Source organism: Alternaria viburni (assembly GCF_023758015.1).
Source record: "Alternaria viburni strain BMP 2772 chromosome Unknown scaffold_27, whole genome shotgun sequence".
Lineage (NCBI taxonomy): Eukaryota > Fungi > Ascomycota > Dothideomycetes > Pleosporales > Pleosporaceae > Alternaria > Alternaria viburni.
This window is the reverse complement of record NW_026055796.1, coordinates 538,759-554,346: the sequence shown is the minus strand read 5'-3', so window position 1 is coordinate 554,346 and position 15,588 is coordinate 538,759. Positions and strand designations below refer to the sequence as shown.

At 53.7% G+C, this 15,588-nt stretch overlaps 4 protein-coding genes across 4 annotated transcripts; 2 read left to right on the top strand and 2 right to left on the bottom strand.

The window, feature by feature from the left end:
* Positions 1-466: 466 nt before the first annotated feature.
* J4E79_009969 (uncharacterized protein) lies at positions 467-2,410 on the bottom strand (the record flags this gene model as incomplete). Its single annotated transcript, XM_049358809.1, has 2 exons — positions 467-2,149; positions 2,213-2,410. The coding sequence occupies 2 exons, from the start codon at positions 2,408-2,410 to the stop codon at positions 467-469; spliced, it is 1,881 nt and encodes a 626-aa protein (XP_049206912.1).
* Positions 2,411-4,029: 1,619 nt separating this feature from the next.
* On the bottom strand, positions 4,030-5,297 carry J4E79_009968 (uncharacterized protein; the record flags this gene model as incomplete). Its single annotated transcript, XM_049358808.1, has 2 exons — positions 4,030-4,413; positions 4,860-5,297. The coding sequence occupies 2 exons, from the start codon at positions 5,295-5,297 to the stop codon at positions 4,030-4,032; spliced, it is 822 nt and encodes a 273-aa protein (XP_049206911.1).
* Positions 5,298-7,281: 1,984 nt separating this feature from the next.
* Positions 7,282-7,734, top strand: J4E79_009967 (uncharacterized protein; the record flags this gene model as incomplete). The annotated part of the gene is made up of 2 exons (XM_049358807.1): positions 7,282-7,294; positions 7,403-7,734. 2 exons carry the CDS (start codon positions 7,282-7,284, stop codon positions 7,732-7,734), a joined length of 345 nt encoding a protein of 114 aa, XP_049206910.1.
* Positions 7,735-9,164: 1,430 nt separating this feature from the next.
* Positions 9,165-11,414, top strand: J4E79_009966 (uncharacterized protein; the record flags this gene model as incomplete). The annotated part of the gene is made up of 1 exon (XM_049358806.1): positions 9,165-11,414. One exon carries the CDS (start codon positions 9,165-9,167, stop codon positions 11,412-11,414), a length of 2,250 nt encoding a protein of 749 aa, XP_049206909.1.
* Between the last annotated feature and the right edge of the window lie 4,174 nt (positions 11,415-15,588).

Here is a 15,588-nt window from a genome sequence, read left to right as displayed (position 1 = left end):
GGGCAGGGGGATGCGGGTGTATGCAAACGCGGTTTGGACTCAAGCTACGAAGTCAGACTGCTGGGGGTGTACTGGGTCCATCAGGCCGTCCTGCAAATTGTGATATCACTATCAATGGGCATGATTCTCAAATGGACAACATTGGTTTTCAGATTATCATGCCGCGGTGTCGCAAGTCTAAATGCCGTGGACAAGGATATCAACGCAGCGGATATCAGCACCGAATTCTCGCTCATCCGGGTTCAAGCAATGATGGAGTGGGTGAGGCAGAAGAGGAGGTATGATGTTTTGGTGGAAGCTTCGAGTAGAGGGGCGTTTGCCAAGGCAGAATTTATGCTGGATACTACGGAAGAGACGGTCAGTCGGTGAGTTCTAGTGGTAAAGAGGGATGTCGGTCGATAGTACTAAATCGTTGTTCCGCTATCCTCATTCAAAGTTCGTCGCCGGGTATCTACATTCTCTCCTCTTAGCCACAGACCATACCATCCCTCGGCTCCTCAAAAACCTCCTCCTTCTCCCCATCCGCCTTCTTATCCCCATCATGCCCACCGCCCACAACCTTCTCCTCAACCCTCCCCCCCGGCACCAACCCCACACTCTTAACCTCCTCATCCCCCTTCTTCACCGCCTTCTCCGCCCTCTCCCTCTCCTCCTCCAACCTCTTCCTCTCCTTCTTACTCACAGTCATACTCCCCTTCTCCAACGCCTCCTTCGGTAACGGCCTAACATACGGTTGACACACCCAATACGGCCTCTTGACACGTGCGACGGTTGCGAGGGAGGATTCGTAGGGGTCTAGTTCCCCCTCCTCCTTTGCACTCTTTCCATCAGCCTGTTCATCTACCGGAGCTGTAGAAGTGGAGGTCATTTCGGTAGAATCATTAGCGTGCTCTTCTTCGTACTTCATGATCCCCTCCTTAACAGCCTTCTCGACCAAACTCAGCACATTCTCGAAAGCATCGATATCGCCCGTCCGTGACCGTGCAAGCGCGTCTCGTACGTTGTGGTGTTGGGAGACGAGGGGACGGAGAAGGTGGAAGAGATGGGCTTGCATAGCCGTGAGATTAGGGTTGCTAGCCTCCTTCTTCTTCGCAGTTTTAGACAACGGTTTTTGTTTCTTCTTTGGCGGGCTTTCGCCTTGGGAGGCGGGGCGTTTGTTGTTTTCTGCTGCGTCAGTGTTCGAGTTGGGATCTGTCGATTCTGCCGGTTGTTTTGATGGGTCTTCGACATTGACGTCGACGTTGGGATCGCCAGGCATCCAGAGGGGTTTCCGTTGTGGCGGGTCTTGACCAAGCGCGTATTTGTGGATGATGTCCATATACCGTCTCATCACCGCATCCATCCTATACCCACCCTTACCATCGCGACCGCGCCAGTACTCCCGTCCTTCCTGGCCGGGTGGGGGCGGTGCAGCGAAGATAGTGGGGTCGTACAGATTTCCTTCTGCGCTCATGACGCCGTCTGCGCCTGTGGCTTCTAGACACGCGGCGATGTCTTCGTGTTGGAGGATGTTGCCGTTGGCGAAGATAACTGTTTCTTTAGGAAGGTTCTCGCGTAGATGCCGAATCATCTTCCAGTCTGCGAGGCCGGTGTTGTGACCTTTTTGTTCTCGACGGCGGCCGTGCACTGTGATGATGCTTGCGCCGGCGTCTAGCAGTGTCTTCGCGTATGCGAGAGTTTTTTCTGGTGTCTCGAGGACACGCATCTTCGCTGTGACTGGGACGTCTAGCTCCTCATGTAGTTTGCGTATCATCCTCGATATCAGATCCCAGTCTTCTTGTAGGAATGCGCCGTATTTTCCCCTCTTCGCAATTCCTTGTGGACATCCCAGATTCAGATCCACCGCATCGCAAAAGGGCGCAACGTGTTTTGCCGCGCGCAGAAAGTCTTCGGGGTCGTTCGAGCAGAATTGTACGGTGAGGGGTCTGTCGAACGCGGGGTTGCCGTCGAGATGTCTCTCCGATTCGGGTAGTTGTGAGAGGTGGTAGTCGTCGCTGGGTGAGGGGATAGTCGATTTGAGGGGCTGGAAGTGGGCGTCGCGGTAGTTGCTCTTCTCGCCGAACATCTTCGAGTGGAACATGGGGGTGTATGCTAGGAGGTCTTTCTGCTGAGATTCGGGGAGGAACGAGCGGGAGAGTAGTCGCCATGCCTATAGACAATGATGTTAGCCATCTTCTTGCGCAGGGTCATATGTAGAGACGAAGAGACATACGAACTCTGACTGTTCGACCATGGGCGCAAGGATGAGCTTTGGACTGCCGATACTCTCATAGAATGCGCGCCCATGTAGCTTCCTCCTCTTCATGTTTGACTGCGCCGCTCCACTACTGCTTGCATCTTCCTGCGCAGCACCGTGATTGTGCAATGTCCCCGCCACCTCCCCATTCCCCTGCACCGCTGTCTGAGCCATAGTCGCCATCTGCGCAAAGTATCGATTCGAAAATCCTCTTGCTAACCTGGGGGCGACGGCGCCCCCAAACACTTGAAGAAGAGAAGGACGTATGGCGACGGACGTCGAACGAAGTGAGGTTGGGCGCTGTGAGGTTGAGCGCAGAAAGATCTTGTCGGTCGGCGAGCGAGCCCTGGAGTGTAGCAAAGTCGCAAACCCGTAAATCCCAGCAGGGTCGAGTAAGACTAGGTCAAGCGCATAAACCAAGAGATAAACAAAGCAGTCTCGCGTATCTCACCAGATCCCTCGATGACTCGTGCGGTAAACGTCGTCGTGCTCGTCCAGCAAAAAAAACGATCAGCACTCCACAAGATCTGACCAATCGGAGTGCGGGGTATCTCCGTATGGTGCCTTTGTGCGAACGAAGCACGGGGGGAGTCATGAACTTTGTTTGTGGTATGCAATGTCGTTTCTCTCTTTCTTCACTTATGTATCATTGTTCTCGTCTTATTGTTTTCGTATTCGTGTCTGGGGTTCTCGATGCTGGGGTAGGTTGGTGGAGATGTTTCTACAACTGCATCCATGCTCGGAACATTGCAAGGGAGATGCTAACATATAACACATGTGCAGACTTCGTCTATAGTTCTCGACTACTGGGTTCAATACAAGTTGTTTCCAGCTACGTGGTACATTACCCACAAGCGGCATCCACATGCATCAAACACCTGCCCTTAGCCTCGCCCGACCAAACCCTGACCGACATCACGCCATCAGGGTACCACATCACAACATGCGAGTCACGCCAGCTACATATACATGCGCATGCCCAACACCTCGCCAGTGCACATACACGCACATGAAGAGATATCTAGCCTCCTCTCCTCCCATATATCAACACATCCAGCACATCACCAACACACGTTTACACTCTTCAGAATATACCAATGTAATTTCATCTCATCTCAACAAACTACCACCACCACACCATCTTCCTCGTATACCATACCACATGATAAAACACATACAACCCAGCCGAACAACCATCGGCCAACCGCCCAGAACCGTCCAGATCATGACGGTACGCGGTGATGTGCGATGGACCCACGGCTTCTTGAAATACGTGCGTCCGTCGCACATCACCGCGTACCGCCACGGCCATAGATCCATCGAAAGAAAGACCATCTCCAACAATCATTATTCTGGATATCTTCGTCGGTCGTAAAACACAGTAACATCTTTGTCGACTCCACAAAGGGAGAAAGATCGAGAGAGATCAAGAGAGAGAAATGTACTCTCTATAAGGTTGTTGAAGGAAAACGCTGAATCGCAAGGACAAGAGAGACGAAGCACACGCAGACCACCCCCCGTGATTGATCAAGACGCCATGTTGGAAAAGCAAAGAGAGGACACCGGTATTATGCAGTTTAGTTCATGCAGATGCAGAAAGCTTCGTGTCGTGATCGAAGCAAGTGAAAAGGTGGAATGGGACCAGTGCCGTTACGACAATACTGGGCCCTCCGGATATCATCAAAAGAGAGTACGCCAGGAGCAGGAAGATCCGTCCGTCCGTCCGATCCGTCCAGGTGTCATGAAGATATGAAGGAAGTTGTGAGGCGGCGATGACAAGCAAACGCCCAAGTTTAGAAAGTGCTCCAGTTCCACGTGCCCTGGAAACTCTGTGCGAGGCTGCCTACGCGCGTGTTCTCAGGACGCTTAGCCGGGGCAGGAGTCTCGATGGACTTTGCGGGAACGGGGCTGTTGCTGTTGCTGCTGTCGGAGCTCTCGCTGTTGGTGCGGCTGGAGCGGAGGTGCTCCCACTCGCGGAAGGAGCTGTGGCAGCGGTCGCAGGCACGGTGCCAGTGGCCCTCTGGATGGAAGCGGGCGAGCTCGTCGAGACGCACGTTGTTGCGCGAGTGCTGCCAGCAGAAGATGCCGCCGCACTTGCGGCAGTGGTGGCGCCGCTGGAAGAAGCCAAAGGGCTCCTGGCAGCTGGATGCCGAGCACACCGATGTGGAACCGTCGGCCTAGGGATGAGTTAGTGTGGATTCTGGACGCAACGGCAACTCTGTATTGTGGACAAGTGGACAGGTGTCGCTAGCCCGAACAGCCCGGACTCCAGCCCTGCATCGGGTAAAAGAGTAGGTATAGGTCTAGCGTGGGGGACGACGTGTGCATGTCTCGACAGCCGGCAGACGATGGAAATTATCCGAAGGCCATGGCGAGGCGACATGCACAACATGATCGACCTTGGCCGCCGAGTTTGCCCCCCAGGCGACTTGTTGAGCTGAATTGGAGGGCTCGGCATGTCGGCTCTGCAGACAGCGGGAGGCCAGACCAACGCACGCTAGTCGGTGGGACCGGACCATGTACGTAAGACGGTCCCCTCGCAGCCCAGGTGAGCACGCGACAGGGAAGCACGGACAGGCTAGCAGCGGCATAGCGGACAAGTAGGAAAGGCGCGAATACATACCTGCCAGTGGTTGCGTGTGATTGGCCCTGCGACGGGCGACAGTGGTTCGGCGTTGTAGAGGCTCTGCATGTCTTCATTGCCAATCTGCGAGACGGGCGTCGCGCTGCCCTCGTTGGCGACCCACCCGTACGTCCCAGCCGACCAGCCCTGGCTGGGGGACGACACGCCCGAGTCGACCTTGGGCGGCGACTTGCTGCTGGGCTTCTCCGTCTTGCGCAGCGCCGCGGGGATGCCGATGGCGGTGCGCGGCTGGTAGATGCCCTGGTGGCGGGCGAGGGGCAGGTGTGTGGTGCGCGGCGACGTGGGCGAGACGTTGGCGGGCGTGTTGACGCCGGAGTGTGTGGGTGAGTACTGCGAGTGGGTGCTCTTGCGGTAGGCGTGGTGCTGGTAGGGTGCGTGTTGCGGGATCGCAGTCGCGGTTGAGAAGGTCGTGGCCATGGTGACGGGAGGAGTTGAGGTTGGCGATGACGGAATGAGGTTGAGGTTGGCGAGACGTCGAGAGAGACGTATAATACGTAGTCGTAGGCGGTGAAGTGCTGCGCTGGTATTGGTGCGCTGGAGGTTCTGATACAGCGCTTTGGGAGCGGGAGGCTATCAGTGGCTCTGCAGTGGTGCGACGGGTGCAGACGACGCTGACAGGCCAGCAGGACGCGTGCGGCTCCTTGGGGACAGATGGGGACGGTTGGGGACGTGTTGGTGGTGAGGGTGCGTGTCAATTGGTAGCTGACGTGCAGGCGATAAGAGACGAGGGCGGTGATACAACAGACGCCGGGGCCAACAGTCGACCGTGGTTTAGCAGGACATGATAGTGAATACAGTCGTGGTCGTGGTAGTGGTCGTATATGCGTCGAGTGAGGCGGATATAGGTGTAGATAAGAAACAGCGGTGTCGCGTGAGTGCGGAGGAGACCTGGGGTGAGGCTCTGGGGACAGGATGAATTAAGTTGTCGCCCGCCAGCTGCTCCAGCGACCTCTTCCCAGCAGCGAACTGACGGATGGGCGGCCATGCCCGAAGGGGGATGCCTGCACCCTTGGCGACCGACCGAACGACAGGGTATCATCGGGCTACGACCGGCCATTTGGAAGATTCTAATTGTAACATGGCCGTCGCATCGAGCTCGCTGTCTTCACGCTGCCCTCCGACGCTGCTTGAAAAGACTCGACAACTACAAGTCTCCTAGGCTGAGAATAGACTCTATCTCCTACGCGAACGCCCCATTTCCCCCTTCCCCAGCGCAACCCTCATTCCTTCACCACGACCGTTGCGCCTCTTCTCGAGGCGGCCAGCCGTTGGGCCCCACTGTGCCCGTTTGGGCGTCCCTTATCTCTAACCAATCACACCCTCTACAAAAGAAAAGCAACGCCTCAACCTTCTCCGAGGACGGAACTGCTGCGTCAAGCGTGAACTCATTTCCTGGGGGCGTCGGTACAGTGATGACATAGCACTCACCCCATATCTTGATTGCGACACCCTGCGCAAACGCAAGAAGAGGCGGTGATGGACGTTGATAGACATGATAGACATGCCTTGACATCACAGCTGAACGACCAGGCAAGTATGCCGCGAGAGGCGCCACACACCCTACCATCCCGCTCAAGTACGGCCAGCTTGCAACAACTGGCGGGGCATTTGGCCACACTACTGTATTCAATTCAATGCACCTCATCCACTCTGTAGCCACGCGAGCAAGGCGCGCGCGACGCAATTATCCAATATATTATGCTCCACTCCAAGTGGAATTGAGGCTATTCGGCCAGAGCGAGGGGATGGCGGGCGGGGGAGGTGGAGGGGTGGTGGTGGACGTCAATTCAATCTACTTACTTGGGTGTGTGAAGTCTGTAGGTTCGTATTGGTGAGGCCATCATGCCATGCGTGCATCGTGAAGCGCTGCGAAGAATTGAAGCTATTCGGCCAGGCCTCACGATCTTGAATGATGTGGAACCGCGTAATGAAATCGTACCCACTTGGGCGTAGGCGTAGCGTCGTTGTTCGTATTGATGGTGTGCCCGTGCGTGCATCGTGAAGCGCTGCAGCGATCCCCGGTTGTGGTTTTGACATCGTACCAAACCTTGCGACGCTGACATCCGAAGACTCCCCACCGTATCCGCAACTTTCCTGAGAGAACCACGAGGAGCACGAACAAAGTTTCTGGTGACTGAACTCTGATTAGAGTCGTGGTAATGCCGAGTGTAATTGCACGGTACGTCCTCGTCACCTTTACAGTTACGAACGTCCAGGGATGAAGTAGCGAAGACGGATGCATCTTTCCATCAGCTATTCATCACTATTCGTCGTCCCAAGTGTTGCTAAGTCTTGGCATCTCTTGCACCGAAGTAAAAGTGACGGTGAGGATGAAAGATGACTTTCATGTGATTGTTCGAGTGTTTGGGTCCCTACGTCACAGCCACCCAGCGTCTCACCCATGTCCACCAACCGTACGATCTCTAACTTCTCAAAGCTACACCCACCACCCACCATCTCGCATTGCAATATCTTCGCTATGCCCTGCGGAAACATGTCTGGGCAGCATCTCTTGCGTTTAGAGTTCGACGTGGGTCTAATTCAACTACCTCTCAAGGGCAAGTGCGAGGAGGACCTTACAGCCGCGACACAAGAGCTTTCTTCGCTCAAACAGCAAACAAGGCATATCTTCGATATCGAGAAGGAGAACAAGAAGACTACATGCACGAAAAAGATTAACGAACTCACGGCTAAGATTGCTCAGTTGGACGAGCAGCTGGCGAGCCTAAACGAGCAGATTCAGCGGCACAAAGAAGAACATAAACCTCGTCCTCCGCTGTCGCAGAGCGAGCTTGCGGAAAGGAAAGCACGAAATGAAGCGCATATGCGCGCTAGGTTGTCCAGGATCCACTAATAGCGTGAGCAGTTTGAGGTAGACGTTCCTGGGAGAGCAGAATGAGCCTGGGAGTCTTGTAGCGCGGTGTGTAGCAGCTGTTTAACGCGAGGTTAAGAAGATCGAGCATCTAATTCTGTAGCTGTTGAACTAATCTCAGCTTCAGAGCTGGTGTCAAGATTTTATTTTGCCTAGGTAGCACTGACGTACGCGCCTTGGCTAGCGAGCCTTCGATACATGGCACCAACAGCCGCTTGATCTCGAAGGAAAGCTATTGGGGCGAACATTGAGTCTCTGGTCACTGTCGGGCAACGTCAGTTTGATGGCGCAGTGCCAGCTAGTCTGGAGTGCGAATGCTCTCATCGAAATCACCCCCAAAGAGCATTGAACAGGTGTCTTGATACGCAGCGACCTTGTGGAAACCTCATCTCGCCTAGAAGGAGACGGCTCTCTAGTCGGTCCCCTGCATGTTCCTGATGCGCACCGACCAGATCCTGCCGGGTGGATTCAACCGGATTATTGGATTCGTGGGGACGTTGCGCAATCATCCTTGGTGGGATTTGCCTCGCACGAAGTTCGCTCGAGCTTCTAAGATTGCACGGGTGTCGGTAGTTTCTTTTGACTACACCATGCGCAGGGGGAGTACGCGTAAGAGATGCAAGTTTGGCCGGCCAATGTCTTGAGTTACGAGCCTTATGTTGTGACTTGAGCAAACATAGGCAGTCCAACTGCACAAGGCGCGAAAGCATAGTTGGAGTACTCCTGCTAGATCCAGAGATAAGCGACTCCCTCCGTTGGAGTCTTGGAGACACCGGCCAGATTCGCCGAGATGAAGAAGCGCCCGTCTCATCCTGGTTCAAAGACCGAGCCGACCCACCCACCATCGTCGGGGATTCGCCTCACTAACACTGCGCCGCCGGCCACTGCAACCTCACGATACCGCCAGAACTTCGGATCACATGGGCACGCTCTTCCAATGCATTGATGAGAGATCCGCAGTCTATAACGCTGAGTTGCGCAACGGCCCACACGCATCGAAGGCTAACATGACTACGACTGAGATCTGCCGGGCAGATCAATGCAAGACATCACAGGATTTAACCTATCCTGACGTCCTTATAGCCTTTGAAAGACGTCCAATGGCGGCTCCGGCGAATCTGTCCTTCCGACATCCACGAGCAACGGCAGCCTTGGCAACCCTTCGCCGGGACACGTCGATGAACTTTGTTTTCTGAACCGAGGCACGAACCGCCACGGGCTAGCAGACGTCAACAATGGCACGGCATGTGGCGCGGGGGAAGTTGCTTCATCTCTCGCAGTGGACACGGTTGGAAACTAAACAAAACGACGCCTGCGTCCTTAGCATGCCCGACAGCTCCACCTTCAAGACCCTTTGATGGTCCACGCGCGACATCCAGGCTATCCCTGAACACCAAACCATACGTGGCAAAATGTCAACAACACTCCCTTCTAAGCCCGTTTCGCCGAAAGCTACTCCGCTGCCTCCGCTCCCAGCTGAGGATCCGCTCACGCCTCAACAATGGAGGACGCTACTTGCTATCACGGATGCCGTCATCCCAGCAATCAAGCCCATCTCTACGGCGAGGACGCAGACTGAACTCGCCGCAACCGACACCGAGTACTCGACTGCGGTCAGCAAACTGAGGGCTCTAGCGCCCGGAAACGACCCTGATGCGGAGACGGCGGTGAAGGAGTATCTCGACGACTATGCGAGTCAGGATCCGGCGTTTCGAGCGGAGCTGCAGCGCGTCTTCGCCATGTACATGCCGCAGAACCAGAGAAAGGACCTGTGCATGGTGTTGAATGTCCTCAACACGCGGGCGGGGTCACTGGCTTTGACGGGCTATCTCACGCCAATCAGCGAGCAACCCGCCCATGTAAGGGAGTCGATAATCCAGGGCTGGGCTACCGCGCGGTTGGGACCGCTTCGCCAACTGCGCCGCTCGTTGGTGATTATCACCAAGCAGGCTTGGATCAAGACGTCGCCTTCGCTGAGACGCGTAATAGGTGCTCCACGTGTGCCTGTTGGTATGAGACCTGGAAAGGGCTTCGACTATGAGTTCATCCAGATACCTCCAGGTGACGAGCCTGAGATTATTGAAACAGATGTGGTGGTCGTGGGTAGCGGATGTGGTGCTGGCGTGACGGCGAAGAACCTCGCTGAAGCCGGACATCGTGTGTTGATAGTAGAAAAGGCATATCACTGGACTCCAGACCACTTCCCCATGGCCGAACTAGATGGCTGGCACCACCTCTTCATGAGCGGATCATTCCTAACATCCGACGACAGTTCAGTGAGCGTAGTGGCAGGCCAGGCCCTCGGCGGCGGAGGAACAGTAAACTGGTCTGCCTCCCTCCAAACCCAAGGCTACGTCCGCCGCGAATGGGCAGCCCGCGGCCTCCCCTTCTTCACATCCGCCCAGTTCCAAGAATCGCTCGATCGCGTCTGCGACCGAATGGGCGTCTCAGACAAAAACATCAAGCAAAACCGCAACAACGAGATCCTGCTCGAAGGCGCCCGCAAACTCGGCTGGAACGCTGCGCCTGTGCCTCAGAACACCGGCGGCCAGCAACACTACTGCGGCTACTGCAACTTCGGCTGCGGCTCCTGCGAAAAGCAAGGTCCGGTTGTATCTTTCCTCCCAGACGCCGCCCGCGCAGGAGCGAAATTCATCGAAGGCTTCCACGCCGAGAAGATCATCTTCTCCAACAAAAGTGGCAAGCGCGTTGCAACCGGCGTGCTCGGCACCTGGACCTCACGCGACGCCCAAGGCGGCGTCTCCAACACCCCCCTAACCACCCGCCGCGTCCTGCTAAAAGCCAAACGCGTCGTCGTCTCCGGCGGGACCATGCAATCCCCACTCCTCCTCCTCCGCTCCGGCCTCACAAACCCTCAAATCGGACGAAACCTCTACCTGCACCCCGTCACCTTCCTCGGCGCCTACCACACCGAAGAGATAAAACCATGGGAAGGCGGCATCCTCACGTCCGTCGTCTCTGAATTCGAAAACATGGACAACGCCGGCCACGGCGTCAAGCTCGAAGCCACAAACATGGTTCCATCGGCGTGTCTGATGTGGGTGGACTGGAAGTCGGCGATGCAGTATAAGATTGATGCTGCGAAGCTGAAACACATGGTCGGTTATATTTCCATTGCAAGAGATAGGGATACCGGGCGTGTGTATCCGGATCCGGTTGATGGACGGTGCAGGTTCGAGTATCGGACGAGTAATTATGATAAGAGACATGTGCTGGAAGGTGTTATTGCGCTGGCGAAGATACAGTATGTGGAAGGCGCATCCGAGATCTTCACTGTCATACCCAACATGCGGCCGTTTATCCGCGATCCCTCAGTCTCAACCTCATCTGGCGACGGCATCAACGACCCGCAGTTTGTGGCTTGGCTTGATGAGATAAGGAATAAGGGGTTGCCTAGCCCGGAGAGTGTGTATGTTTCTGCGCATCAGATGGGGACTTGTCGGATGAGTGCGAGGGAGAGGGATGGCGTTGTTGATCCTCAGGGAAGGGTTTGGGGGACGGAGGGGCTGTATGTGGCGGATGCGAGTGTGTTTCCTAGTGCGAGTGGGGTTAATCCTATGGTTACGAATATGGCGATTAGTGATTATATTAGTCGCGGGATTATGGCGGGGTTGGAGGTTAGGGAGTCGGCGAGGCTGTAGGTGGATTGGGGATGGAGGATATGTGAACATGTTTTTCTTTTAGCTGTTGGGTATAATGATAATGTAGCTCCCCTCGTTCCCTTTCCAATCCGTCCCGTACATGGAGCCGAGCTACCAGTATCAATCTCTCGTTCAATGTCGCTTGCGGAACGCATGGATGCTGCAATGCCAAAGGAGAAGAATCATTTGCGTGGCTGCGGTAGTGGCTGTGATTGTGGCTGTTTCTGGCCTTTAGCACTGTCACGCTCGTGACGTCGTATAGTGACTTGAGCGCTATCAGCAAAATATCTTGCGCAAGATGAAGACGCGCACCTCGATGAATGGTCAAACACCATACAGCATGGACAGTCGCAAAGACAATCATGGCGAGAAGTTGAAGAAGTGCCAAGACGTCTGATCTCGTCCACATAGCTAGGATGCTGGCTGCTGTTCCCGTGCGGCGTGGTAAGGGGGTGTGGGGGCGGAAACGATAGGTTGTGATCCTTTGGGGGTCGTTCTGTCCTTTACTACATTGCGGGCTTCTGTGTTCTTATCTACCTGGGTATGAACATGTTTGCCTGGGAAGAAGGCATGAAGGCTGTGCGCGGCGACATCGCGAGGTCTAGGGGCTCACTTCCTTTGCACATCCGTATGTGGTTGCGGAACGATGAGCATCGTCGCGTCGTGATCGTGCTAGTCTCTTTCGTGTTGCGGAACTGCAGAGTGCTGGTAATGATGTCACGCTAGCGAGTGCCCGAAACAACGCTAATACTGTTCTGGTTGCGGAAGCATGGCCTGAGCGTGAAGGATGGCGTAGTCTAGTCTGCTTTGGGATGCGGAAGCTGTTACCGACGTCCTTCAGCCTCTGTCACTCAGCCTTGGCCCTTGATGTCTGCCTGTTTCTCAACAGGCCTGGTTCTCACCTTGTCAGTGTATAAAACGACGCTTCGGCGTTCTATCAGCATGTCGCATTCCAGCCCACCACCTCAATCATTTGAGGACTTCCGTACAGTTGCGCACCTCTCTAGCAGCACGATACACTGTCATTTGCTGCTGCGCCCTTGCCTTCCTCGTTGCCGTTCTCGAACGAGTCCAGACTCCACTCGCATCGGGATCGTCAGGCTTGCAAGCCGACCTCATGGATCCCCGCGATTTCGCAATAGAGCGCCAACGAGACGAAGCTACACATGGACAAGGCCATCTGCCAACAAACTCCTCGTTCGAAGCAGCTGCCTGCGGAGTAGCGCCATATTCCTCCTCGCTGCCAGGCGGTTGCCAGACGTTAGGCGATTCTTCGACGCGCATCAACCAATACTACACCCCTCAGCCAACGTTCTTGGCACCGTTCCAGTCCGACCAGCAACCTCCAAACTTTACGGACTACATCCTAGTGCAGGAAGCAGGCCTACCTGTGGAAGTACAACAAGAGCTTGCTGAGGCAGAATGGCGGTATACCGCAGCACGTTACGAAATCTTAGAGAAGGCACAGGCATTCCCTGTGACTTCTAACACCGAAGGAACGACTGTTAGCTACGCAGACTCTGCTATCGGTGAGAGAGCTTCGGGCTTCACTGGAGTTTCCGATCGTCCCTCAGTACCCGTGAATCTACGTCAGATAAGCAGCAACACAAACGCGTCAAGCCCAGGTACACATTCTGGAGAGCAAGTGGTTTGGAGCACAGTATATCCAAATGCCTTCCAAGATCATACCCAGAACGTCGGCAGGCAGGATGATACCGTTCTTAACGCCCAAAATCTCTACCATAATGCCTTCGGTCATGCAACATACGGTCAGCAAACTGCTGTTGATCCGATGGCATTTGCACTATCAAATCACGACACGATTGCCACCCCTTTGAGCAAGTATGAGCAGGGAAACCATCCTCTTTTCCAGCCTCGCTACACACAGTCAGCCCACCCGATGCAAGGTGTTGGATTATTTCCTGTCAGTGCCAGTGATTTGACAACGTACCCGACCGTCAATTCAAGTTACGATATGACAGCTTCTTGTGTGAGTCCATTGTGGATTAGAGTTTTCAATTCGTCTGCCGGTCATTCGCTTACCATGGCTCCATCCGAGCTACCATCATTTCCGACGATGGACCATTCCGCCATGGCCGATGTCGGTATGACAGGCACAAACAACCCCCCACTTCACACAGGAGCTGGCGGAGAACATGTAAGGCTTGCGAAACGGAAATTCGGCGTTTCATCTAGCGCTAGCAATAGCGGAACACAATCTGGCTGCGCCCTCGAAAACATCTATTTTTACACAAATCCAAAAGCCGATCGTCAGCACAGTGCGTCTCAACCGAAGCGTCGTCGGGTCACGGAGGAGGCGCCATCGTCATGCTTTGGATGTCGCACCAGCAAACGAAAGGTATTTAACTGTCTTTCCAGTTGAATCTTCTGTATCTTGCTGACCATGTTCGAAGTGCACGATTATGACGGGAGACATTTGCCTTCGATGTGAGGATATCTTGAAGACGTATTCGGATCGTACAAGACTTCCAAAGTTTACGTGCAACGTCCGAACGAAATTCTCGGAGATGTCGATCTTCGCCGATGTACCAACGGACATTTTATTTGACATTGAGATCTCTACCGGAGTGCGATCCGGTTTCTCTCGGCCATTGCCTGTGGAATGTGACTTTGAGTGCTTCATCACGAATCTTGTGGGCAATCTTCGCGGATTCCTTGACATTCTCGAGCCCCTACACACGAGACAGATAGGCTCGCCGAATTTCAGTTCCTCGATACGCTTCAGTTATTTGCTCAGCGCGGTTAGATGGAAAGATGCAATCTGCTTCTTCTGGCCAAAGCTCTCATTTTCGATACACCTCATGGAAAAAGGGCTTGGTTGGTTGCAAAGGGACGTTCTCAGAGTTCTCGATTGCTTAATTGCTTCCAAAGATTGGCAGATGGCAATGATCCACTTGAACGTTCTGTACGAAGGACTCTCTACTATGGTAAACACTCCAACAGTAGACATTCCTGCTAAGCAACATCTCTTAAGCTCTCTCGTAAACCACATGTCTCATTTATACCACATACTACTACCCGCAATTCCAGGGAGGCGCAATTCGCAGGACCAGGCCCAAAAGGCACTTTTAAAATTGCGGTTGTCAAAATCGCGGTTGATTATCTCTTCACAGGCATCCAAGTTTCTACCTGCAGATTATATATCTGTTGCAAAGGGGAATTTTGGACAAACAATGATGTGGTGGCACAAAGTTCGATGTTTTCATAGGCCGGCGACCCCAGGAGTGACTGATCCTACGTCTTCCCCGGAATTTCCAGAGCAAGCCAGTCGCTTCCCCTTGGTGGACCCTAGTCGCTTCCCCTTGTCGGACCCATTGCTAGACACATATCCTCCCTCATGGATTGCAGATGCCTTCAGAATGGACAAAAGATTGTTCGAAGTTTTTGAATGCATTGCTCACAACCATCTCCTCAAGCAGCCCTCATCAATTCAAAGGGAACTAATTCTACTTTCGCCATGGGCCATATCCATCGGGTTGAGGGCATTCCTTGAGCGATTCGATATTGGGAGCTGTACGAATGATCAGAATGACGATATACTCCTCGCTGTCGTGGTGGGTTCGTTTGAAGTATGGAGTTTGTGTCTGAAATTCCATGGTGGATCAGAGTCGTTCTCATTGCTCGCGGACTACATGATGGCCGATCGAGATGCATTGGAAGCCTTTCTAATCGAATCGATTGCTCACGGCGTAGTAGCTAATCATTATGCCAAGCATGGGATATTCAAGGAACGTCTCCCAAAGACAAAACTGTAAAAATTGTCGACGCTCAGAGGCATACGACAAGTTACGAGGGCTACGCGCATTCTTATCGGCGAATGAGACAATTAACACACTCCAAAACGTAGTTTGTATTTCCGTTTCACCAATCCATGTGCGCTTAATATTAGACTTGCTAACAGTCAAATTTATTAAGTTCAGGAAGCGAGCTTGGATTGGCTTAAGAGCGTATTTCAGAAAGGGTAGAGCAACTCAATAGGATATATTCCTAGATAAGCAATAATTTGACTCGAAAGAGTAAAAGATTGTTAAAAAAGGTGTAAATTGACTTAATGAATTGGAAATGTTGGCTTGATTGATAAGCTTGATCTGGCTTGGTTGTTAAAATCTCTGCTCACTATGTGTTAAGAGCGTGAATACGAAGTCTCGAGCGC